The sequence below is a fragment of the Rhea pennata genome, chromosome 13 (assembly GCF_028389875.1).
Source record: "Rhea pennata isolate bPtePen1 chromosome 13, bPtePen1.pri, whole genome shotgun sequence".
NCBI classification, from domain to species: domain Eukaryota; kingdom Metazoa; phylum Chordata; class Aves; order Rheiformes; family Rheidae; genus Rhea; species Rhea pennata.
In genome coordinates, this window is record NC_084675.1 from 1,355,624 (window position 1) to 1,381,501 (window position 25,878).

A 25,878-nucleotide genomic window follows, 5' to 3' on the forward strand; every position below is an offset into this window, starting at 1 on the left:
AAACAGGTGAAAGCATTTGCTCTGCCATCATCCATAACAGAACACATCCTCCGAACAGAACAGATTGTACTGCATCTCCGGACTGCTACCAAAATATCCCCTGTGCTCTTTTTACTTGCCTTAGGTCTAGATGTGTTAAAAGACTGGCAAAATGACAAGTTTCCCTAACTGAAAATCTGTAGTATTATCATTTTGTGCAAATGGCAGCACTTGCTTTTACAGTGCATGATTGTTCTCCCCTTTTGTTACTATAGATCGTAAATCCCTTTTGCAGAGAAAAGTCTCTCATCAGATGCACTGTCTTGGTTTCTCTAGCTTTCAGTCCTGCTGCTAGGAATATGTCTGGAGGAATAGGGCTCAGTCACAATATTTCTATATCACATTCCTTTTTGTTCTTGTTTTTTGATTTCTGTAGATGAACATCTGCAAACCTTCTAATAAGACAGCTCCAGAGAATTTGGGTGATGCTGTTCCTGAGGTCCAGGCCCAACGTGCTCGAAGGAATGGCTGGAGCTGGCCTCCACATCCCTTCCAGATTGTCGCCTGGTTGTTGTACCTCTTCTTTGCGCTGGTTGGCTTTGGAATTCTGGTTCCTCTTCTACCCCTCCACTGGCTGCCTGCTGGCTATATTGTATCCTTTGGTCAAGAAGCGAACATAACTGTAATAAGGTATCAATAGCAATTTTTTTTTAAAAAAAAAAAATTGTTAGGTAGTGTAGAAAGCATAGGAGAAAGCAGTCAAGCCAGAAATTTTTCTGGACTATAACCATAATCTTGATCTTCTCCAGTTTATTAAAAACATTTATTTTGAGATCCTCTTTGTCCATGCACTTTAGGTAGAATACTAACTAGATTCTACTTTTATCCTTCATGACTCCCTACTAGAGTTACTATCTTTGCCTCCAAAGCTCTTACACTGTCTGCTCCTGCCTACGTATCTCCTTTTCCTAATACTATTCTTCTGTGTAAACGTTTTCTACAGGTGTGCTGAAGGGTTTGAGAATATTCATCCTAAAAAAAATACCTACTGAAACATCCTTGCTGTGATGGGCAGCCACACTTTGCTGTGCTGGCTGGCTGAGTCTTGAAAGGTAGCTTTGTATGCTTATGATTTTATGATGTGATTGCTTGTGATAGCAGGTAAGCTTCTGCCAGAAGCCTTTTCCTGTCCTCTGTGGAAAGATTATGAATGAAAGACGAGGTGGTGCAGTGTGAACTTCGGAGAAGAGGCCTATCATGAGAAAGTCTTAAGCAGCAGTAAAATATGCATGTAATGGAAGTATCATTACTCTAAATATGAGCAGTATCAGAAGAGAATAAAATTAGGTACTGATGCTATCAATGCATCTTGTCTTGGCCCAGCCCATCTGTGTTTTCTGCCTCCTGTCCTCAACACACCTCACTGGAGCTGTGTGCTCTTTATGCTATTGCAATGGAGAAGCAGAGGGACTAGTGTGTGCTACTCTTCCCACCATCCAGCTGCATTCATCCCATTCCTCACTAAGGCTCTGAGTTGGAGCAGAACTGCTGTGTGTGCAGGGTTTGGGGTTGTGTGAGTCTCCAGAAGGGGCTTTGCCAGAGTATGGGATCTTGGGCTGGGAAGAAATCCTAACTCTCTCAGTGCCATGTTGAACTGTCACCTGCAGCAGGAGGTGAACTTCCTGAAAGCCAGGCACTAACTTCTGATTAGATTGTCCAGGCAATGGTAAACTGGAAGAGGGAGGGGGTGAATCCTAGCAAAGCTGTTGAAGGGCTAGAATGTGTCAGCACCTGTTTGCTTGGGTCATCTCTCTGATGACATTTTTCCTGGTAAAAATAAAATTGGGCAAGTGGATCAGTGAGAGCTGTAAAGTCTGAGCTTGCTTATGAAATGTCGTATAAAGCTAAGGCAAATTTGTGCATGTGCATTTTTGATGTGCATAGCACGTACATCTTTGATGTACATAGGACTTCCTGTTGTGAAAGGCCAAAATAGGAATGAAATTAAATAGTCCCATTAGTGCTTCTTGTTTTTGTTCGGTTCATCTCTGGCAATTCATATGAAGATTATTCCAGATATGCTAGTCTTACTGTATCAAAAAACAAGGGGAAAAATTAACATTGTTCTGTAACTGGAAACAAGAAAATTCTTTGGTAACAGCCTATTTTGCTTTTCATATTTACAGCTTTCTTAGCAGAACCAGATAACCAAGAAATATTGAAGACATAATCCCAGGAAAAGTTCTAAAGATGTGTTAGTTGGATATGAGCTTATATAATTTGTATATTTGATTTAAGTATGTCCATGTAGCCTTTGATATGTTTGTTTTATCATTGGTTTAGTTACATTTGCATGACTTAACTGTTAATAATACCATTAGCTAACGGCAGGCCTTACATCTATCTTACCAAATTCCTTTGTGTTATCATGGTTCAAACCTCATAAGTATATCTACAGAGTATCTTCATGCCTCAATTTAAACACATTCAACAGATTAATGGATTACAAAGCTTTCCTATCAGTTAATAAAATACTAATGTTTCTTTTTCTTCAAAGGTGAATCCTATTCTATTACTTCATCAAAACCCCAATTATCTAGATCTCTCAAAGACCTAATTTTTTCCCTAATTACACCGCTGTGATTTCCATAAACCTTAGTATGATCAATAGTGTACACAAATGAGTGCATAACAAATAAGTTGGAAGATTAATTTTTAGATGCATATTTATTAAATTACAGTATATTGAGAAGCAAACTCCAGAGAACTGTCTTATTCCAGACATGTAAGGCTGCTGCTTAGTATTCCTTTCAAATATTGACAATTCAGAGGTGTGATCAAAAGTACTCCTAGTTTGTTTTTTTTTTCTCTGACTTATTACTGCAGTTAGAAGTAAGAATCCAAACAAGTAATCTTTAGAGGAAGAATGACAATTCCTGGATACTGTCTTTCAGTAAATCATGTAGACTTCTACTTTATTAGCTCTTGCTGGGAATTCTGACTAAGGAAAAGGAAGCAAGGTGTGATGTGTGTCTTTCTCTCTCTCTCTCTCTCTCTCTTTTTTTTTTTTTTTTTTTTTTTTGGAAGTTTAATCTTATGAGGGGGCATGTGCATAGCCTTAACTGGCTCTTCCTTTCCAAGGATTCTGTATGGACTAAGAGATGTGGACCTGTGCCAACAGTTTGCCCATGGGGTCAGATTCTGGTAAGTAAAGGTAAGTTTTGAAGGAAGCAAATTTCTGTGGGGCAGAGAAGTACATAATAAGGAGGGTTATTTCTGTAGATTTAGTTATGTTTACCCAGAGAATATTTACTGCAGAGAGACAGATGATTTTAATGAAGCTCAGATGAATGTATTGTAGTCAGTTATAAAGTAATTTCTAATGACAAGCCATGTACTTCTCATCTGCATGAGCTTTGTGTACTAAGAGTAAATATATAGACATTAAATGGCTCATACAATCCTTAACTGTGTACTTCAGTGTCCGGGAACGTGTTTTATATACCATTTAGTTGTTCATCTTACTGCAGTCTCCATTGATCCTGCGGATACCAATGTGCGAAAAAAAAACTATCTGGGGCCTCTGGCCACCTTCAATCGTAATCAGCATGCACATGTCATTGAAAATCGTCATTGCCATGTCTGTGATGTAGATGTGTAAGTATCTTTTCTGTTAATCTCTCTTCATCACCATTAAACTATAAGATTGAATCCGAGTCCCTGAAGCTCTTAACTCTACAGTGACATTTAAATTTCACCTTGTGACAGTTAGTTGAGTAGGTGTCCATTGTTGAATGTGGACCTGGTTCTGTGTGGCTGTTTTTTATCACTCTTGTGTTGAGAGGACTGTACTGAATGGCTCTGTTGTTTGAATGTTGTTGTTTGATCTGAGAATAAGATGCAACTTCTTTGTGTATATGCTTGCATTTGACTAGACACTAGTTTGAAAGCTGGAAAAGTTTGGAGGGCAGACATTAAGATAAAACTTTGCAGAATGGCTAAAGGTTTTCAAAGAATAAGAAACTGGTGATCTCCAAATTAGAAATTACACAGTGCATAGAAAAGGCAAATTTTGCAGTGTTTGTGATTGTGCTCCAAGAGCAGCTGACAGCCTTGGGTGTTTAAGCATTCCTAATATAGTGGATTTTCTCGCTGTTGGCAGGTTCTCTACTGTTTTACGCTTCTGTATTTGTCATACTGGAAAGTTATGGTAACAGGTTAGTGATGCCAGTCTAATACCATCCTTTCTTTGGCAGGAGTGCCAAGTCAAAGCACTGCGGAACTTGCAACAAGTGTGTGTGCGGCTTTGATCACCACTGCAAATGGCTCAACAACTGTGTGGGGAAGAGGAATTACTGGTAAGGGCCTGGCATTGTAACAGGAAAACAACACTGCTCGAATAATATTCTCTTTCTCCTCCCAGGACTCTCCTGCCTTTCAGTCTAGTCTGTACTCTGTAACATGAAACCACTTTTCTTTCAGATCCCAGCTGAATAAGATCTGTCATGAGGAAACTACATGGAGATACAAACATGACTAAGACATTCAAATAAAGGGAGGGATAAAACTCCTACACTTAGAGTTTTGTAGTCAAACATCTACAAGTAAAATAATCTATTATTTGGTATAATTATTTGGAATTAGGAAAAGCTTATGAGTTGTTCATTGGGCATCCTTAATATTTCTGAAACATGATTATACTGTTCCTGTCTCAGAAATAGCTTGAATCCAGATTGCCTTTCCTGTGAGGCCATGTGGCAGGAGTTAGGGCAGCATATAGGCAACTTTAATCTGTCCTGGGTCTAAGGTAAAGAATAAGGAGGCTGTCACTGATGATTGCTGCTCAGGTTATTTTTCTGCACTAGAACCACAAGGAAAGCATGGAATTGTTACTGCTGGGTGGCATGTTGCACTGCCATGAGATTTTGTACCAGGAGCTCTTTATCTGTCTTACAAATACTGAACTTGACTTCAGTAGCTCCAAGGGGTCACAGTTTAGAGCCCCAGGATAACAAATCAGAAATAAGACTGTTATCCAGTATTTATAATAAGTGTAAGAAGATGCCACAGTAATTGGGATAGCTGTCTATATCTATGTCTCCTTACTATTAGAGTTTAGGATTTTGAATGCGTGTGTGTGTGATATTATTGATGTGCTAGATTTGTATTTTGCACTGAAGTCACTCAGACTTATCACCTTTTTGGCAGGCTCTTTTTGAATAGTGTGCTGTCTGCCATTCTGGGCCTTGGTCTTCTGCTGCTTGTAGCTTTCTACGTCTTTGTGGAGTTCTTCATTAATCCCATGATGCTTCGTTCCGACCAGCAGTTTGAAGGTACTAGCAGTGCTTCAGCTGAGCATCTTGTGAATCAGCCAGCGTATCCTGAGGGCCAGCTATATATGGGATTGGAATCTGTGGGCTCTCCTACTGAGGAAGAATGGCCTTCCCTTACTCCTTCTTCAGTGTTATATTTCTACAAGAATAGCTCTGCTTAGCTGGACTGAATGTGTTTCCTTGCAGAGCCTACTAACTGCTCTATAGGCCTTGCATATGCCAGGTTTTGTAGGTCTCAAGGGCATAACTTTGGGTCTATTTTTGAGTTACCAGTATTTCCAACTGTAAAGTTTAGTTAGAGATATTTAATATATGGACAATCTACTTGTTGCCTAGTGTTGTTTTCATACTTTTCATACATAGTATGTTTTCCCCTTTAGTTCCCTGGCTTACCTTCTCCTTTGATTTAAGTGCTCATTCTCTAACTGCACTGGCTTCCTTTCCCCATCTGACACAAATTTGTGCCTTGCTGCCTCACTTCCTAACTCTTGCTATTTTGGAGTATTCATTTCAGTGTTATGTTTTTGTTTTACAGTTCTAAAGAACCACACAGACGTCTGGTTTGTGTTTCTTCCTGCAGCTCCTGTTGAGACTCAGGCACCTGCCATTTTGGTCTCAGCTGGGATTTTTATTCTTCTGAGCCTAATGACCCTGTTCCTGCTAGGCCACCTCTTGACCTTTCACATCTATCTTAGTAGGTATTATGTTCCTGTCATTTGCAGCCCATTTTATTCTCTTGTAGCTTCTGCTCATTCTGTGTTCATTTTGTGTTCCCCTGTATCACAAATATTGCAGAATATACACACAAATTTCTTGCATACATGTGACATCACAAAAATATGTCTTGAATATACATACATTGTGCAAGATTATATGGAAGAGGTAAAAATTTTGGATTTAGCATTATATTTTTGATTTTCCCCAGAGTTCCTGTCTTACTGCAGTTTGTAGAAGTCACATTACATGCTATTTTTGAATTTCTCTAGCCTACACAAATTTCTTTGTTGCCAAGTACAGTTCAGAATCCACTAGGGAGAAAGCACTCTACAAATGCTTGATTTGGGATGAATCCATTTCCTCTTGTCTGTAAGACCTCAGATAAATGTTCTTATTGTTTGCAAGATTCAAATTAACCCTGTAAATTTCAGTAGATTTTATTTTATTTTATTTTATTTTGCATCCCAGAGCATGCATTTGGCCTAAGTTTACCAAGTCTCCTGTCTACCTGATCTTTATCTGGGGATAATCACATATGTATCTGCCAGAAGGCCTGTCTAAAGGCCTTTTGTGTCTTTCAAAAGGGTAGGATGAAGCCAGTGAAAAACTTTTTCCCACCTTAGCAGATTTCCCAGGAGCATCTTGAAGTTATGTCAGAAAGTTCTAATAAAACCAGCACAGCTCCATAGAGATTACCAGCCATCAATGCCAATTCCTTCATTCAGGGCTGAATCATAAAAATCATAGAAAAAGGTAAAATCTAGATAAACTTGGAGTTCCCATGCTGAATGATATCGATAACCATTTCCAGAAGAACTTGTGTAAAGATTGGACAGTTGCTAGTAAGTCCTTAAGACTAAGGAGGGGCATCTTGAATTTAAGACTGGATAGAGGAAATAATAAAATTTCCTAACAGGATTGTTCTTGATAATATAATAGTTCGGGACTTTTTGTAAAAAATATATTTAATTATATATAGCCTACAGGAAGCTTATCTGGATCACATTTATCTGGGTTGCAGATAAACTCCAGCTAGTTCTGTATAAAGTCATCTTGGTGCAGTAGGACTTACTAGCTCAAGTACCACATGATGTGAGCAAGGTGCACACAGTCATTCTTTGCAACTCTGTACTATCAGTTCGGATCTTATGTGGCTTGTGCTTATCCCAAACTACTACGGTCAGCTATGTCTTACAGACCCCCAGTCCTCAACAACTGCTGTTTACAGGCAGGCTTAGCAGTACACGTGCAAGATGGGGCCAAAGTTAGGCCTGCGCATTCATGTGCCTGAACAACACTATCTTGGAACTCAAACCATAAGGGATGTCAAGTGAGGCAAACTGGTTAATAACAGCTCAGTTCCAGTGATGGCAGATTCAGATTGGCTTTTGTGAGCTTCTTCACTGTACTTTGATTATATGAGAGATCCTGTTTCTCCTTTACCTTAGGTAACTGTAGACAGTGTAGATCTGATTTTTTAAGAGAGGCCTGTGCTGTAGATAAAGATCTTATTAATGGATGTGTACTATATTTGCACAAAATGATTCATGGAATTCAGAGGAAGAAGTTCTCATGAAGGGCTCTTCATTAGATCTCCCATTTGTTGCTCCATCCAGAAGGGAAATTTGTGTTTGGAAGTGCAGGTGGGTATCCAAAAACCATTTTTTGTCAACAAAAATGACTTTTGTCGGTGAAGCCAATGCTGCTTGGCTACCTTACATGAGTTATGATGAAAAAAGATCTTACCTTGCAATTGTCACTGGTGCCAAAATTAGAGAAAAAAGAACATGATGTAAGAGGAATGAGAATGCCAGTAATAGACTATCCTTGGATGGGTTTTTATGTTGTCAGCTGACAGTGATTTGCCACCACAAACCAGGTCAGCACAAACCAGTGCAGTTCCAGAAGCAAAATAGTTACACTTGTGAAGTGTAGCATTTGATGGATGAGTACTCTTCAGTTGGCATTAATGTTATGGTCGACGGAGTCATTGACAGTTGGTTTCCTTTTACAGCCTCTTGGAGCTTAACTTAAATCCAGTCACACTGTGATTTTGCCTGCTTTTTGTAATTGAAAGTTGACTATGCTAGGTTAGTGGTGACGCCCGGAGATTTCAAAGGTCAGTCTAGCACTGCAGAGAGACTAAAAGCATAAAAATGCTGGGGCCGCTCCAGAAAAACTTCCTTTCAATGATGAAGAAAGGATTATCCAGTTTAGTAGTGAGCTGTACTTAACCCTGCCTTTGTGTGCAACAGCCACAAGAGGGTGCTCCCTCCTTGGAATAAGGATTCTCTTGCACAACCGCAACCTGCAAGTGTTATCCCAAATTTACTTTGTTTTTTTGTTTTGTTTTCTTTTATTTCAGAGTATTTTTTGTTTCCTCTTTCAGAATATTTTTTGATCCAAATTACGTTTTCTTTTGGATCCAATTTTAAATATTTATGACTTACAGCGAAACGACATTTAATTATTATTAACATTTATTACATTAAAGTTTGTTACCCCATTGAAATTGGTTCCAGCTGTGATCAGTGCTCTGCAGAAGTGTGGAGGGTATGTCCTTGTTTAAAAGGAGTGATGCTGTCATACTGAGGCTAATTATCATTACAGCTGGATTCAAATGGACAAAATATGTCTGTTTAAAATTCATCTTTTTTCACACGTGTAATTTTCAGTAGTCTCTTCTGAATGTTTCTAGATAGGCAGTGTTGAAATGAATTGCCTAGCCCTTTTTGGGGCCTTTTTGTATTGCTAGCAATACAAGTTATCGATTAAAACATAATTATAGTTCGTGGGCATTCTTTTCATGAACCTGATTTTCATATTTAAAATTACAGGAAGCAAATAGCACCTCTGTGAGTGGAATTGCCCTTAAGTTTCACGTGAAAAATAGCTTAGAAAGGTACAGCTATGAAAGTTTTAGAATCTTGCTTTGTTACAAGCACAGTGAAATGGTCAGAATTACTTTACTGTTCTTAATTGCTCCCCGCTATCACTCAAAAGGAAGTAGGTTGTTCTCAAAATAGTAGGTCCAGGTGTACAAAATTACCAATCTTGACTGAGATGCAGTTCAGTCAGTGAAGCGTAGCACTTCAGAAGTCTGGAGGGAGGGGACTGGTACTCAGATACCAAAAAAAAACATTTAATAGGGAATATAGGAAAGGGTATGTGGTTCTTCACAAGCTATGATTATATGTTGCAGTGTTATCTAGCCAGATAAATGCAGTATTTTTTAGCTAAGTTACCCCATTAAAATATTTTTAAAATGACACTCGTAAGTACTCAGAAACTAAAGAATTCTAAACTGAAGATGGTATATAGCCTTTACTTATGAAGCAATATTCTGTTTCTTGAGTAAAGCATACAGAAACAATTCTAGGGGGATTTACTAGCACTGTACTGCTCCTGTCAAGTGCATCCCCTAATCACTTAGCTACAAACTCACACTCCTTTTTATGCTGTATCTTCCTGGCCAAATGGATCTTGAATTATTTTTTGTTCATAAAAAAGAAAGTCTAACAGGAGGAGCACCTTCAGCTCTGCTCTCCCTCACTTTCCTGCAAAGTGGTCCTGTGTTTAGGGCATGGTTTTGAGAGGTAAGATATTACAGATTTGAAAGTTTTCAAGCAGAACAAGGATTTTAGTCTGTTTCTCTCATATCCTAGGCATCTTCTTTAATCCTATGCCACTGGATTAAGGGAGACCAGCCAGGCTGCACATTAAAAAAAAATGCAGCAACAATTTTTGTATTTTTTGCTCTAAAAATACTGATCAGGTTCATTAGGGGAGGAATGTCTGAGTTTCGGATCCTTATAATGTTTTAGGTCTCATGAAGAACCAGGCTGCTCAGAAATGTCAATATAGACCTGCTTTTGGTCATGCGTGAAAGCAGATGTGTTTGAATGTGGGAGACTTTAAGAATATAAACTCAGTCACATATAAACTTTGGATGTCTCTAGGATTTGGCAGTAGCACAGACAGGCATTTGATACTCGCTGTTTTGAACATAGATGCTTTTGTCTTCTTTATGGGACAAAATGACATGCTGGAACTTTTTGATTTTCCCTAGACTAGAAGACTACAGTTAGTTTCCAAGACTGCAGTCTAAAGTTAGCACTAGACATTTTTTGACAACTCTCTGAGCTTTCTGTGTGATACGGATTTTTAACATACTGGATATAAGTAATGGGTTTGCTTCTCTCGGGTATATGCTGCAAAAATTGCTATAGTGTAGAAGAATATACCAAAAATGTGAGACTTTAAAAGAATAGTGTGACTATGAGGAAGTGTTGTGATGAAAACAGTAAAGGATATAGTTAGATATACAGTACAAAGGTATTTTTGTCTTAGAGTATCTGTCTCTTCATGTTTATAGTTACTATTTAACTGCATATAGTTATTTGAACTGCTCTCGAGAAGTAAATGTAATTGGTGAGTGGTGTTTCATGCACTGACATCTTTCTTCCTTTCTCCCCAGTGTGGAACAAATTGACTACATATGAGTACATTCTGCAGCAGCGTCCCCACCAAGAGACAAAAGAGGTAGACAAACAACTGGAATCTTATCCCTCCCAAGTGAGACCCAATCAGGTACTTGTTGTCTTCTCAATCAATTTCTCAAAAAAACAGCCTCACTTGTCTACTGTGTCAAGTGTGCTCCAAATTTTAGAGGCAGCTAGGATAAGACTTTTCTGAAATACTTTGGTGGAGTTGAGTAGGACATGAGAGAGTCTAAGCCTGTAGCCTGAAGAACAGTCTAGGCATAAGCAAGCACTGCTTTCAAAAGAGTCAATCCCACCCACTCTCTGTCTCAGCTGCTTATTTTGGGCCCTGCGCTATCTATTCCCTTCTGCCAGCGCAGCTGTTTGTTACAGTCATGCAGTGCACAGGGTGGGGGAATCTCATCTGGGTAAGCATAAAAAAGATAGTTGAGCTAGTGTATATATGGGCTAGCTCCCTGCTGTTTGGTTCACTAAGCAGTCACATAAATGTTTGTGTCACCATGAGAGCAGATGACTGGAGAGTGGGAGGGGTCCTGTCACCGTGAAGGACAGGTTCATCCGTTCTGGTGGAGATGTCACGTTTTGCTGGCTTGTGTGAGTGGTCTCATGACTGAGAGTGAGACATAGTCCAAGATGACAGAAATTGGCTGTTAATCATTGAGCAGCTGATATCAGATTGCTTTACCAACTTAAAAAGAAAAGGGGAAAAATTACGCTCAGGAAGGATCTGGATAACCTTGCTTTTTCTTTGAACTGAGCTCTACAGAAGTGATAAGTGTCTGTGTAATTACTGTGATGTTGATCAGTATCTCTGTAAAAGAGGTCTACAAGCTCTTTTATCCATCACACTGTGCAGTGGCATGTATTCTATTAACTGAGATATTTGGTATAACTTACTTTGCTGAAAGGCAACTCCATCCTTGGGGATTCTCAGAATTTGACTGTTCTCATTGTACTGACCTTGAATGGGAGATTGGACTAGGGACCTCCAGAAGTTCTCTCCAATCTAAATTATTCTGTGATTCTGTGATCCCTTGTAACTCCATCTAGCTCTATAGTTGCCTATTATACAACCAGTTTTATATCTCATAAGAAATTAATTCTCTCTTGTATGTAGAAATACATTACTCCTGATTTGGAATTTCTCATTCTCTCTGGACTCAATGGCTTTTCTCTGTCAGAAGAAAGTGGAAAATGAGTGAATTCTCTTTTTGTATAGTATGGAGAGCTCAGCTTTTCATATACATTTTTTTACCACCTTGGAAAAGTTGAACTTTCAGTTTGAGCAGAGGTTTCCATAACAGCAAGCATGTTTGGCACTTTGCCTTCTAGAGCCTTGCTTACTATGAAAATTGAAATCATAATAAAGCTCTAATCATTTTCTTGTTACTGAATGTTGATTGATACTGAAAACATACCTGAACTGAGGTGAACTCTGTATCACAGAATCACAGAATGGGTAAGGTTGGAAGGGACCTCTGGAGATCATCTAGTCCAACCTCCCTACTCAAGCAGGGTCACCTAGAGCACTTTAGACAGCATCGCATCCAGATGAGTTTTGAATATCTCCAGAGAAGGAGACTCCACAACCTCTCTGGGCAACCTGTTCCAGTGCTCTGTCACTCTCATAGTAAAGAAATTCCTCCTCATCTTCAGGCGGAACTTCCTGTAGTTCAGTTTTTGCCCATTGCCTCTTGTCCTTCCTGTATATGTTGTATATGTTGTACATACATACAACACTGTATGTACATACATTTGAGATGAGACTGTTCAATGATGTTCTCCTGTGAGCACCGATGCTTGTGTAGATCTGTATCAATACGGTTAATTTGAAGCAGCAAAGCTAGAAGAAGCAGGGTGAGAAGGAGTTCTGTATTTCAGGACTACAGTTAATACCTTGGGGAACAATAAATACTGGAAGATGCCCAGTAACATTGTTAACAAAAATGTTACACCAGATTTTTCTTGTTTCTAACATAGCAACCAGAGGTAAACACAAACAAATAGATTGGAGTAGGAGTACAGCAAGTGACTTGCCTTTTGAGAATTAAGTTCTGTTGACTACAGCCTTTTTTAGCTTAAGCATAAAAATCCTTTGTAATTGATCCAAGATCTGGCAAGCATAAAATGGAAATCATTTTGTTCCCACCTTTGTCTTAATTATTCATTGATTTTAGGGAATAAGAAGGAACATGCATTTTCCCTTTAATACGTATATTTGAGCCGTGTTCAAGCCTGGGTGTTGGTTTTGGTTGAAGGTTTACACATTTTTCTGTTAAATCTTCATCCACATTCAGATTGAAGGATTCTTAAGTACTTGTAAAGATCCTTCTCAGAACATCCACAAAGTAAAAGTACTAAGTTTGCACCGTTAAGTGGTTCAGATATCACAAAAATGCAAAAAAAAAAAAAAATAGAAACACAGTCTTTGCCTCTTTAGTGATAGCCAAAGCAGCATGTGCAAGTAAGAGTTTTTCTGCAGAGAGTTACATAACAATCCAAAGAAATATAAACTGAATCAAAAAAGATGCTTTAATGCATAGCTGCATTCGCACAAGGAAGCTGGCTTTCAGAGTGAAGACCTGCTGGGAAACATCATACATATGTTAAACTGATAGGCATTTTAATACATTTTAAAAAATAAAAGGGCATTCACTGTGAGTTATTTATCTAATCTCTTGAAAAGAAATATCCAAATTTACTGAAAATTGTGTGGATAATCAAGAAAAAGATCTGAAAGTAATACTGTGCAAAAAAACCTTGAAAATAACATAATACCAAATATGTGGCAGAGACCTCTACAGACAATGCTGGAACATAATCCCTTAGAAACTGGCTTCCCTCTTGCTATTTAAATAAGCATAATAAAGCATATCCACCAAAGTGGAGTCTGTTTTGAACTAAACTCATGGGTTAGTCAGCAGTTGTATACTTTTGTAGTTACTTTTGTCTCTAGAAAGACATTGCCGTATAGACTCTGATTTGGGGACGTACAGTGAGGTGTACTTATAGGATGATATCCTAAAGAGTATATCATTGCATTACTCTGTACCAAAGGCTAGAAATTCTAATCAATAGCTATCTTTGCAATAATATTTATTTTATGATACTGTTTCTTTATATTATGGATATCCTTACTGTAAGAGTTGGGTTTCCTGGTCATTATATTGTTATTGACTTGCTTTGGACACTAATTCAGGTTGATGAGGTTTGATTTTAAATGCTAAACAGATTTTAGTCTGCTTCCTTCCATGGAAGCTGAGGAGGCCTGGGACTGTGCACAAGAGCTCTTTAAGCGTAGCTTTTCCAATACTGAGAGAGCACTGTATTTTGTACTTACCAATTTATTTCTGCTAGCTAGACCTTGCTTTTATATGACTACTTTGCTTATGAGTATTTTACAGGGCTGAAATGGACAAAATGCATTTTAAAAAGCTCTTTTATTTCCTTTTTGGAAAAAGTTGTTCATGAAACTCTCAAGAGGTATCATGTATTAATCTCCTGTGGTCTGCCAGGCCTGAGGTCATGTTTGTAGACACTGAGTCCTGAGAGTTTTCACTAACTGTGCACCGTAATGGCCACAGTCCTAGGAGGATATCTCCTGCTGCGGCTCCTTTCAAGCACAATGTAATTTCCTCTGAAAAGACCTACATGTCTCCCAGTATATAATTGGAGCAATACAAGACTCTGTCTGGTCTCCTTCATTTGTGATGCCATGTGCATGAGGCTTGAATGTAAGTACTAAGAATTCGGTCTCCAAGGAGCTTAGGCAAACATTTACACACACTTCATTTTCAGTCAGTGATGAGCAATGACTTGACCTGAGTTACACGTTACATTTGAAGAGCATGCAGTAAATTTGTGAGAATTATTAATCCTGCTCTCAGGTAAACCCTACTTATAACAGTGAACCCAAAATTGCATACTTCTTAAACCTGAAATCTTGGAAAGTTCTTATTTTTAAAACTGCTAAACCAATTTTCTTCAAATCTGATGTGAATACTTACAAATTGTTGCAAATTGCTTTTCCTCCTTTTCTTTTTATCTATTTGCATGACCACTGAAGCATGAGTGTGTTACAAAAAATTAATGTGCCAGGAGTCTTTCCAGTTTGGCAGTTCTCTTATCAACAATTAAATGAATAAAGTGACTCCAGACATTCATGCCAAGGTTTTCCAGAGTAGCTAGTAATTTTGGAAATTTCTCTTCCAGTGTGTAAAGAAGACCAACAAAAGTTGATCAGATGAGAGTGTGCTGTCTCTGACACTGGCCAATAGTGGATGCTAAGAGAGTACAGGAACAGAATATACATATGGTCCCCATAACGCTCTGCCAACCTTTAGCAATAGTATCTTGGGGCGTCTGGAACACGGACCTTCTAATGGCTTTGTACGTACAGGTTTCTCCCACAATCTTTCATATTTTTTTTTCTTGAATCCGTTTTTTAGTATCTGCAACATCCTTTGGCAGTGAGTGCTACAGTTTAGTTACATGCTGGGTCAGAAAATACAGCCTTCCTTTTGTTTGTTTCGAGCAGCATACTTCCTGACTGTTTTATGTGATGATACCTAAATGTTGTAGTAGAGAGACAGTAAACAGTGGAAATGTTGTAATAGAGAGACAGTAAACAGTGGTTGCTCATTTGCTTTCTTTATACCACTCCTATCTGTCCTGAGGTTTTTCCTCTCCTGGCTGAAAAGCCTTGCCCCATTAGCTGTTTCTTGTATAGGAACTGTTCCATGCATTTGATAGTCATATCAGTCTTCTCTAAACCTTTATACAGTTCTTCTGTGGGAGAAGAGACTGGAACTGTATGGAGTATTCACCATCCAGGCTGTCTATGAATTTATTCAGTGGCATGAAACTATTTTCTGCTTGTGTTTTTTATGTCTTTCCTTCTCATTCCTATCATCTGAAATGATTTCTTGGCTGCAGCTGACCGTGAACTCCATGAATTCTTTTCTAGTTCAGAGACCATTGCTTTTTATATAAAGTTTAAACTACTTTTCCTGTGTGCATTACTTTATATTTAGCAATATTGATTTTCATCTGCCATTTTATCACCTCATAATTCAATATAAGAATCTTCTGCAAGCCTTTTGAAGTTGGCTTTCGTTTTTATTCCCTTACATAAGGGAGTATCATCAGCAGACTTCATCTCACTGTTCTGCACTTTTCTACATTGTTTATGAATTTGTTGAACTGCAGAGGCCCTGGGTCCCTCAGGAACCTGTTTGTGTGATGTCCAACTTTGACTTCATTTTCTCAAGCTTGCTGATCAGGCTTTTCTAAAGAATAGGTCTCCCTGAGTTTATCAGCTAAAGTCGCTAACTGCATTTTAAAATCTTCCCTCTTTTTACCAGAAAAGTTTTTACCACATTTTTCTTTACCAAAAAAATCTACCTCAAAATGTGTGTGTATCTTTATATTCACTGTGCACTAAATATTTAGAGGAGACTATCTTGCTAATTATTCAGGTTTAAGAGCAGCTAGAAGAAGTATAGTGAACCAGCATGCCTGTGTCAAGGTTCCTTGGAGCATGGTTTATCCTTTTGGACAGCTGGCCTTCGTAAATGGCATCATTTGGTACTCTGACCATCTCTGAGCATACTGCTTTTGAGGGAGAAATGGAAGCCGTTTTCTGCAATGTAGACACTTGGATTAAGGAGGCTTACTCATCAAGCCTTCTCACATATTTACAAGAGTATATAATTTTAAAATTCAAGGCAGCATTACTTTGAATTCATCTATACCTAAGTAAAACGAGCAAGATGAAGCATTCTTGTCTGAAAAAAACAGCATGATATTATCAACTATACAAGATTCACACAAGAAACAGAAATTACTTTACTTTTTTCCTGTACATTGTGTGCTTTCTTTTTGTCACCTCAGTTTTGAATGAAAAAGGTTTTTGCATTTAATAATTATTATTACTGAACTGTATGACTATTGAAGCCTTTAACTGAGATTTTGAGTATGGTCCCGAGAAATATTAAGTTGATCTCCATAACTCTGCTGTGATGTGATTATAAGTTGAGTCATATGAAATACTGACTGGACTGAATGAATGAGTCAGGGACCTCCAATTTTCTCAATCTTGTTTTTCCATCTTGTTAGGCAGCAGTTTGCTGAGTTTCAGCTGTGCTTCTTTTAAGTGCAGACAATCCTTGGTGTGCGGCTGAGAAAGGGGGAAGAAAGCATCTCTGTTAATGCAGATCTATTTCCTCCACTGTGTATCCATATTGTTCTGAAAATGTTAATTCTTCTCTTTTCCAGGAAGCAGACTTTTTTTCGGGTAACGCTGGCTATACAGACCCTGATATTCAAGTGGAGGACTCTCCAGCCATAACTTCAGGGAAAGAGTGAGTAAAGTTACAGATAGCAGGCCCCCAGCAGCATGTATGCTGAGTAGAAAGTCATCACCAAAGTCATTGATGGCTCCTGAGACAAAAATACTTAGGAGGGTTAGGAGCTCCGTGTTTTGACCAGGGTATGCTCAAGTCTCTGAGTTTCAGGAGGGTAAATGTTTGCAGAAGTGCTCACCTCCCTTCCTCTGTGAAAATATCTTTCCTGGAAAACTCTAGACTGTTTTGTTTTAAACTTAGTCTGAGGTTGCCTCAAATAGAGCTGGGAGCTGCATTTAAACTTGTATCAAAGCATATACAGTGCAACTTAAAAGCAATATGGTAGGTTTTGTCATAGATGCACCCTTGAGCCTGCTTTGTGAGCAAAAAGGGAAAAGTGAAAGCCTTTTAAGTTTGTGATTAGACTTAGAGAGCTTCTGGGTAGGAAGTGACAGTGAATGGTTATCTGAGATTGCCTTAGAATTAAACAGAAAACCCAACTATTGCAGTTTTGAGAGCTTGTACATCTAGGTTGCCTCTACAAGGCATGTCTATGGAAGTGTAGCATTTGATTACATCCTTAACAATTCATAGTTTTTTGCAACAGGTTTAAATTAAAGTTGAACTCTACCATGATATTTAATTAATTTATCATCCAGATCCTCATATTAGAATACTGTTCATATACAGCTAAAAACATAAGAAGATATAAGGAAAGTTCAGCTAAAATTTACCCTAGACCTGCATTTTTCTGCTACTATGCCTCAGTTCAATAGCTAGTGACATGACCTGCTCATGTCCTAGCAAGCTTTTGCATCAGAAAATAATGACCTTAAACTGTTTCTGTTTCCCTTAGATTTTTTTTCTTGAATAGATTATTTTTGTCCCTTAAAGGTTGTGACCCTTTTGGACTGTTTCCCTGGAAAAAGTCTACTATAGAAAACACTGCCTTAGAAGCCCTTTTTTCGTTTGAGGAAAGAAATCAGTCTCAAAAACACCTTCAGGTTGAGTTCATGCTTATTTTATTTTATACACCTCCATCTGTTTATCTCTTCTCAAGGCATAAGGTTTATCTATCAAAATCAATAGTTCAACTTCATGTGGAAACCAGGTGACATCACAGAGTGCTGCTAATACAGTGTGCTAGTAAGAGCCACTGCTTCACAAAAAACAAGGTGTCTTCTCTTATCAGCTTAAATTTTTGGGTGGATTTGTGCAATAATTTCCATATTGAGCTCGTTATAATTATACAGTTTTACGGAGTCAAGAGACGTGAACTACAGCAACATTTACAGCAGATGAACTTTCCTTTAGGAAAGCACTCATGCTAAAAAAAGCATCCTTGTCCTTAATTAAGCCTTGCCTATTAACTCCTGGCCCTGGGGAGGGGAGAGGAAACCCTTCAGAGTTTGTGTGCAGTTGTGCAAGAAGAGTTACACTGCAATCTTGCTGGAAATGCCGTGCAAAGCAAGAGAGGCTTCAGTCAGCCTGACTGAAGCTAGGTATGTACAAAGAGAATGGGCATTAGAGTTAAGTAGTTTTTAGGGAAGCATCTTGTATATCTGCTATTTATTTTAGCTTTTCAAAGCTCTGTGCGCACAGTGATGAAGCAGATCCTGAGCAGAGCTCCTCTCCTGACTTCCCATCTCTTCAATCTGCAATCCCTTCTCAGGTAAGTGGGAGATTTGCTGCATTCCATAACTTCTAATGCTGCCAATTCATGCAGTTGCATAGGTGCACACTCACGGTAGTACAGTCTGTTTGGGTTAACCTCCTTCATACACATGCCCTTCCATTCCTCAGAATATATGTGCAGATATGGCTATCCCCTGCAGTCACTGCATCCAAGAGAAACTCTCCTGTCTTAGCTCACACCTATCATCGGATGCATTCTGTAGTTCCTTCATAAGCTCACAGCTTAGCCATAATGCATGCAGCCTGTGCAATATCTTCCTGTTCCAATGCAGTTCAATGAATGCAACAATACTACTTTATTGACAAAGTATGTTTCTGTAGAGCAAAGCTGAGCAGCGTATACATTCAAATTTGGAGATTAGGGTCTTTCCTTGTCCAGGGGAAGACAGTGTGTGTGGATACAAAGCCCTAGTCTATAAAGCAGCTGTCAAGCTTTCTGCTTTTTTGGGGTTCCTGTCCACATTTTGTTCCCCTTATCCACGATCAAATGGAAGGTTACCTAATGCTTGTTTTTGAAAATAAGAGCAGTTAAAAGAGATAGCAATTAAAAAAACCTGAATGCCTCTTCTCTGTGCTAATGAAATGACTTCCCTTTTCCTGGACTCCTTGCTTTCACAGCAACAAAAAAAAAGAAAAAAGAAGAAGATGTACAAAGCTCCTTCCTCAGCAATGGACAGCAGAGCTAAAACACACACCAGACCTCGGCCCTCTTTTCCAGATGCCCAGTCAGGTGAGAGTGCACCAGTCGGTTCCTCTGTTCTGTAACTTTTCCAGTTAGCTGGAATTTGGAGGAATAAATAGAAAGATTTTTTTTTTGAATAGAGAGGAGAAAGAAGTGAAGAACACAAGTTTTTGTTGAGAGGTCTAAGAAATATCATGGACTTCACCTTGGAAGCATATGTGTTGTAAAGAGCTAATGGGGTGTGTGATGCTACCTTCTCTGTATTCTTTACTAGCAATTGAAGCTTTAAAAGAGGTGGGAAAGAAACAAGAGCTGCCAGCAGAAACTGGTGCTAGAGTGAACAGAGGAGTATACAAGGAAGAAGGGACAGAGCAGTCACAGGAGAACTAACTGACAGGAAGCAAATGAAGGGAGAGACAAGGGAGCAACAGAGCAGATATAGAGGGGGCAAAAGAAAAAGGAAAGGAAACGAAATTAAAAGCAAAGCAGAGATCATAAGGAATGTGTAAAGAGCAAAACATTTACGAACCTAAAATCAGTTGAAATGGTTACTTTTTGGTACTCTTAGTCCTAGAATAGCTGAGGAGAAGGGCTGTTCTTACTCTTGAGAGTTTGATCAAGATGTTACTGTAGCAGCACAATTAAACAATAATGCTATTTGTTCCATATTCCTGGGGAGGATGTTGTGGTAAAATATATTGTGATGAGGTCTAGTTTTACCAAGGATTGCTTTCATTTTTTAAGGAAAAATAAGTCAGAAGAACGAGAAGGAAAACTAAATCTTCAAAAACAGTATTAGGCTACTTAAGCAACTGTATCAGAAACACAGAAGGCAGGAGTTTCCAGACTCAGTAAAAAGAAGGAAGCAAAATGCTAAACTAGTACAGTTCTATAACCAGGAGCTGGATAAAAATGAAGGAATTACAATCCTGGCAAAATTAGGAGAAATAAATATAAGATTCAGGAGGTAAAATGTAAGATGAAAATTAAAGTAGACCTTGAAGAACTCAGGAACAAATAGCCAACTACCTGATCCAGAACACATTTGAGTATTTTTCTAAAAGAAAACACTCATTTTAGCCAAAATTTTAAACAGAAAAGATGGGAGACCCATGTGGTTCTTGACATCTACTTGAATTGCAAAAAGGAAACTCCATGGAGCAGGTTATGCTGCCGTAACTGTTATTTTCCCTAATATTACTGTAATCCTCGCTGTGCAGCAGTTCATCTGTGCAAATGAGTTGATAGCTAGGCCAGCTGTCTGGACTGCCTTTCTGGTTACTGGCAGACAGAAATTGAAAGTGTCATGAAAACCCAGCACTGTGAGGAAGTTAACTTGCCTAACAAGGGAAAATGAGTGGGTACACTGCTGAATGCAGAATTCTCTACATTTTCATATCTAATTTTCCATAAATATGAATGATTTCCTTTAACACTACTGGCTCAGCCAAATCAAAGTTCCTGGGCTTATTGATACCTGTGCAGGGCGAGGGAAGTCTCTCTCTCTCTATGCTGATGCTTTCTTTTCAATTTCTTTCCATCCTCAGAGTTCCTGGCCACAACTGCTGCCCCCTCATCTTCCCAAAGCCATCGCCTCTTAGTGCCAGCTTTTCCCATGAGAGCTGCTTTTTCCCCAGGCAGCATCGGCCCCATCCGAGCAGCGGGACCCCCTGCTGACTATCACTCAGAGTCTGCCGAGTCCATGGATGAGATTCCTGTGGCGCAGACCCGCCTTGGGAGCACAGCCCTTCACAGACCTTGCAAGAATAGCTCAAGCAGTTCTCAACGCTCTCCCTTGTCCACGGGCAATCCCAGACGTGACAAGGAGAAGAATCTATATTCTGGGCACAAGGTAAAAACAAAAAGCTGGCAGCAAGACAGCAGCACAGAACAAGACCTAGAACTTGTCTCTAAAATCCCTGCTGTGTTTGTAAGTAAGAGCAGTGGAGAACCTCATGTCTCTCAGCCCCAGCCTAGTGAGAGTACGTCTGAGCCACACTACAGAAAATGCACCACCAAGCTGTACATGGGCAGACAAAATTCATGCTTAAAGGACATAAGGACAAACACCACAGCAGCCTAGTAATCAGCCTTCCAAAGCCATAACCTTGTAGAACAAGGAAAGAGGTTCTTATTCTACGTGTGTGTTGCTTTTCAAAGATCTTGATTCCAGTGACTCATTTTATTCCCTGGAGTCAGCAGAGTCCGTTTACTTGATATAGTCCTCCTTCCAGCGGACCCAGCTGAGAGACAGGAAAAACCCTGCTGCATCATTTTTTCTAGCTACTGCCTGCTCCTATGCCAGGAGTGCCCCTGAACCCAGTTCCACTCTCCTTGTTAAGAGCGAACAGACTCTCTGATAGGGATTTGCCCAGGGCTGTCATGATGATGGACTGAAATGTAACTACTCTGTAGAGTGCTGAGGGACTGATCCCTAAACTCTGTGCTTGCCATCACACTGCAGCAAAACATTTGGTGCTGCCTGACTAAAGGCAATGGGCATCAGCATGGCAAACCCGAGATGGGTGTCTTGGCATGTTGCTAAAGAAAAGTGCTTCCTGAGTAAAAGGCTGCACTCTCTTGGCCCTCTGGAAACTAATACAGCAGTAAATTTCATAGAGACTTGTGGGGAGAAACAAAACTACATCTCTGCTGTTCTGTGGCACCCTTAAAACCAAATTTCATATCTACCTGCACCTAGTCTTTGGATCAGGCTCAGGGCACTTGAGCGGATGGTCAGGTAATAACCTCAGAATTTCTCTGTCCCTATACCACTTTCCACTGTGCACTCTCAAGCACTTTTGCCAAATCCACCAGCATGAACTCTGTAAGGCAGCATAGATTGTACATGACTGCACTTTCCCACCAGCCTGCTGTGCCCCACCGTGCAACTTCCTTATCAGAAAATCTGGAATGAGGCAGATCCAGTAATCTTTCCATTTCCTGGGCTGTCAGATCAGCAACGGTTCACAGCCAAGCTTGGAGTCTGTACTGGCAGAAAAATCCTGCATGAGACACTGGGGCACATAACCAGTGTCTAGAATGACAGCACTCTGTCTTCATGGTGACAAGCAGCACTACAGAGCCTACGCTTTCACTGTCTATTTGGCTTCCACAGGCAGCGTGCCCTGCTCCAAATTCCTGGCTGAGCCCTGAGTCCATGGCTGCCAGGAAACTCAGATCTGCCTAGCAACCAGCTACATCAGAGCCCAGGATGCTAGCTAATCACACATCTTGATGGGCCTTGCCACCAGCATGTATGTGCCTGGCACAATTTGTCATTTGGCAGCTATTGAGCCTGCACAGCTTGTGCCTCCCTGGCATGGCTATCACCTGACCAGCAGCAGCTGGCTTGGTGCCAGTGCTGCACACAGCTAGTGTGTGTAAACACCTAGATGCACCAGCAGAGAAGAGCAAACAGAAAAGAAGTTTTAATTACTCTACTAAATGTTTTCCCTGATGCATGGACACGGTTGACTCAGTCTACCCCTTCCGCCATACTATCATGCTTGTAGGTAGGGAAGGACAAGAAAAAACATGGTCCTAAGAGACTCATGCTAAGCTTTTGCACCCCTTGCCTAAGCATGGAGTAGCTCAATCCATGAGCATCCATCAGAAAAGGTTCAGAGCAGGCCAGGATATCTGGGGAAAACTGTCCTCTGGGAACAGTCAGCATAAGACTGACAGGCTTGACCTCCAGCTCTGGTGTGCCCACTTCCCAGCTTTGCCATTGCCCATCATCCTGCTGCTTACACTGGCTCCTACATTACTCAGAGGTCTGTGCAAAGCCCACTTTGCTTGAAGCTCCCAAATACTTGGCTGTATCCTTTCAGAGCAGGATGGCATTTGGGCTAGCATTATTTTAGCACAGAATGGGCTTTTGGCCCAGAGTTTCTTCTGGAGAGTTCACTTCAGCAGAGAGACACACAAGAGCATCTGTCTTATGTTGCAAACCTCTGTGCACTCTGGAAACCATGCCAGGAGTTGGGTCAGCTCCCTCAGGAACCCCCCTCAGCACTATCACTTGACCCAAAACGTGAACCTGTGAATGCTCATGTAGTGGTTATTTCAAGGTAGCCCTTGCCTTCAAGGGGAAGACAAAATGCTGCAGCTACTGCTGGAAACACTTTTTTTTTTTTTTTTTTTTTTTTTGTGTGTGTGTGTGTGTGTGTGTGTAGAACTGAAACTGGGTAAAGGAGTCCTCTTGCAGGTACTGCAATATGCATGTACATGTCACCTATAGCTTGTAGGTGCCATGTGCATGGTACGTATTAAGTGCCATTTCCTCTCTTAGCCTCAGGATTAGCCCATAGCCTCAGGATTAGCCCACCAGGAAGCTGGCAGAAGGAGGTTTCTAAGCATCTAGCAGTGTTGCTTATAGCAGGTTTGGTTATACCATCTCTGTTTCCAGGCTCTTCCTGCTCTTTCCAGATAAAGCAGCAGCCTGGCCATCTCCAAGGGCAGTATTGCTAGCTCCCAGTCTTGCTGTCCCAGGCTCTTGGGCTCACTACGCCTGGAGCTGTTCTGAAGGGATAGAGATGTGAGTTCTCCAGCTAAATGTCTCCATGAGATGGGGAATGACAAAGTCCTGAGAGCTGTCTTGAGCCTTGAAAGTAGCTTCAATCTCTGTTCCCTCTGTCTAGGATGGGTGGAGGTCAGAAGGCTGGGCTAATACATAGGTATAGATTACAGAATAAGTATGAAATATGTATCTGAGAAAAGAGGTCTGTGGACCAGCCTTGGACCAGCTCCAAAGCCATTTTCCTAGTCCCAAACTAGCCTAGGAGCACCTAGCAGGAAGCAGAAGACCAGGACAAGCCTACAAGCTATTGGGCTTGCAAGTTCAACTTTTCCATTGGAGTCTGTCTTTCAGGAGTGTGTTGAGCTCCATTGTCCAGCGCAAAGGCAGGCAGTCTTGAAATCTGATTTGTGGAAGGAGAAGAAAATTTGTTCTTTTTGAGAGCTCCATAATGTTATTCATGCCAATGCAGGGCCAAGGATAATGAAGGAGCTTTTGGGGTGAGCACAGACCATGGATAGTGTTTGTCATAATTTTTCTCAGGGCCCTGGGAGCCCTGGCTTGGTCTCTAGGAAGAAACTAGCTTTGCCATGTTCCAGTTTGGAGTAGGAGACTGCTCTGTAAGATACCTCAGGAAGGATCTAGATGATTAAAAGCCTGGTGGTAGGTCATTGCTTTTAGGCGAGGCCTCAGCCCTACCTTCTGTCAGAAAGGAGCTAAAGGGGGTGTATCTTGGAAGACAGTAGTTTTCTCAGCTCTTTTGAGAGATAAAGGATGATCAACACTTAACACTTGTCTTTGCTTCTTGACTCAATAGCCTTTAGCTGCCAAGTTCCTTCCTCCCCCCAGCTCCACAATCAAGTGCTATCCTGTGCTTTGTTCTCCTAGACTACATCTTGCCTGAGGAGCTGCTGAATTTTATTGATACTGGGTGCATAGGTATTCCAGAAGAAGAAGACACTCAGAGTTTGTATCAGACATCACTGAGATGATGAGGAAGCCAGTGGAGTATGTTGATGTGTCATGGTCTGGCATTTGGGGATGAAGAGAAGGTCTGTTCTGCTTGGTGTGGGCAAAAAGTGTGTGGGAAAGGATCTGGCCTCATTGACCTTTGGCCAAGAGTGGTCAAGGAACAGTATGGAGGGGTAGTGTTTGTAGAGGTTCAGCCCTGGTCAGACTCTGCCCTCTTTTGCCTCTTCTTTTGGCATGAGGTGCTGGTAGGCAGTGGTACAAGACAAGCAGTACTGCTTATGGAAAGCCATGTGGTGTGGGTGTTACGTGTGGCACAAACAAGGCAAGCGTTAGAATGACTTTGCTGAATCTGAAGGGTATGTGAGGTAGAAGTGACACCCAAGAATGTCCTATTGGTGTACAGTGCAGATGTAACTAAGTGTCCTCAAGGACAGCTGTGTGGCTCATAGATAGTACCCTCCAGGCCAAGCACTCCTGAGGGAAGTCCTGAGGAACTATCTGACAAAGCAGTATAGATATGATAACTGCCCCAGATCTCTTTAAAGGGCTTTCCTACCAATCTTTTCTGTTGCCCGATTTTTGGCTCCTGAAAGAGTTGGAATGAGGAGCCTTGACTTCTCATTGAATTATATGAGCCATTGATCATCAAAAATGAAGTTTCTTGTAGCTGTTGAAGTCATCATGTTTAAATTTCCAGGAGAGGATGCCACAGGTCACACTCACATTGCAACTTGCCTTGCTACCATAGCGAGTTATGCCTGCTCGCAGTGCAACTCTTTGGAAACACTGATGTGTGTGAGAGCAACGCCTGTGGATCAACTCATACTGTGCTACTTATCTGCAGGCACCATGACATCTGCTCACTACTGGATCCCAGTTAGACAACATGCTTCCTGTTGTTTCTCCTCATGTCTGCTGCCATCCAAAAGAACTATATGCTAATGCTGGGCTGAGGATATTCAAGGGCCAGCAGTCTCTCCACCCAGAAGGCATTGGTAATTTCTCTCCAGCAGGTGCCCTGAGCAGACCTCATGTGTTTTCTTATCCTTTGTCCATGCAGAAGCAGTCCCGAATTCGTGTATGGAGCTCTTTATTAGCTCTATCCACAATAAAATTTTCTATGCCATTTGCTAAA

At 40.4% G+C, this 25,878-nt stretch overlaps 1 protein-coding gene across 2 annotated transcripts; it reads left to right on the plus strand.

The window, feature by feature from the left end:
• The first annotated feature begins 415 nt into the window (after positions 1-415).
• On the plus strand, positions 416-25,878 carry ZDHHC1 (zinc finger DHHC-type containing 1). 2 transcript variants are annotated; one of them, XM_062586768.1, is made up of 11 exons: positions 416-631; positions 3,461-3,636; positions 4,236-4,337; positions 5,188-5,312; positions 5,848-6,006; positions 10,507-10,619; positions 16,808-16,893; positions 18,454-18,547; positions 19,189-19,300; positions 20,800-21,104; positions 25,588-25,878. In XM_062586768.1, the coding sequence occupies exons 1-11, from the start codon at positions 416-418 to the stop codon at positions 25,594-25,596; spliced, it is 1,497 nt and encodes a 498-aa protein (XP_062442752.1). In that variant the 3' UTR covers positions 25,597-25,878. The 2 variants fall into 2 exon arrangements, with proteins under 2 accessions (XP_062442752.1, XP_062442751.1); XM_062586767.1 differs by lacking the exon at positions 25,588-25,878 and having other exon boundaries at positions 20,800-23,435.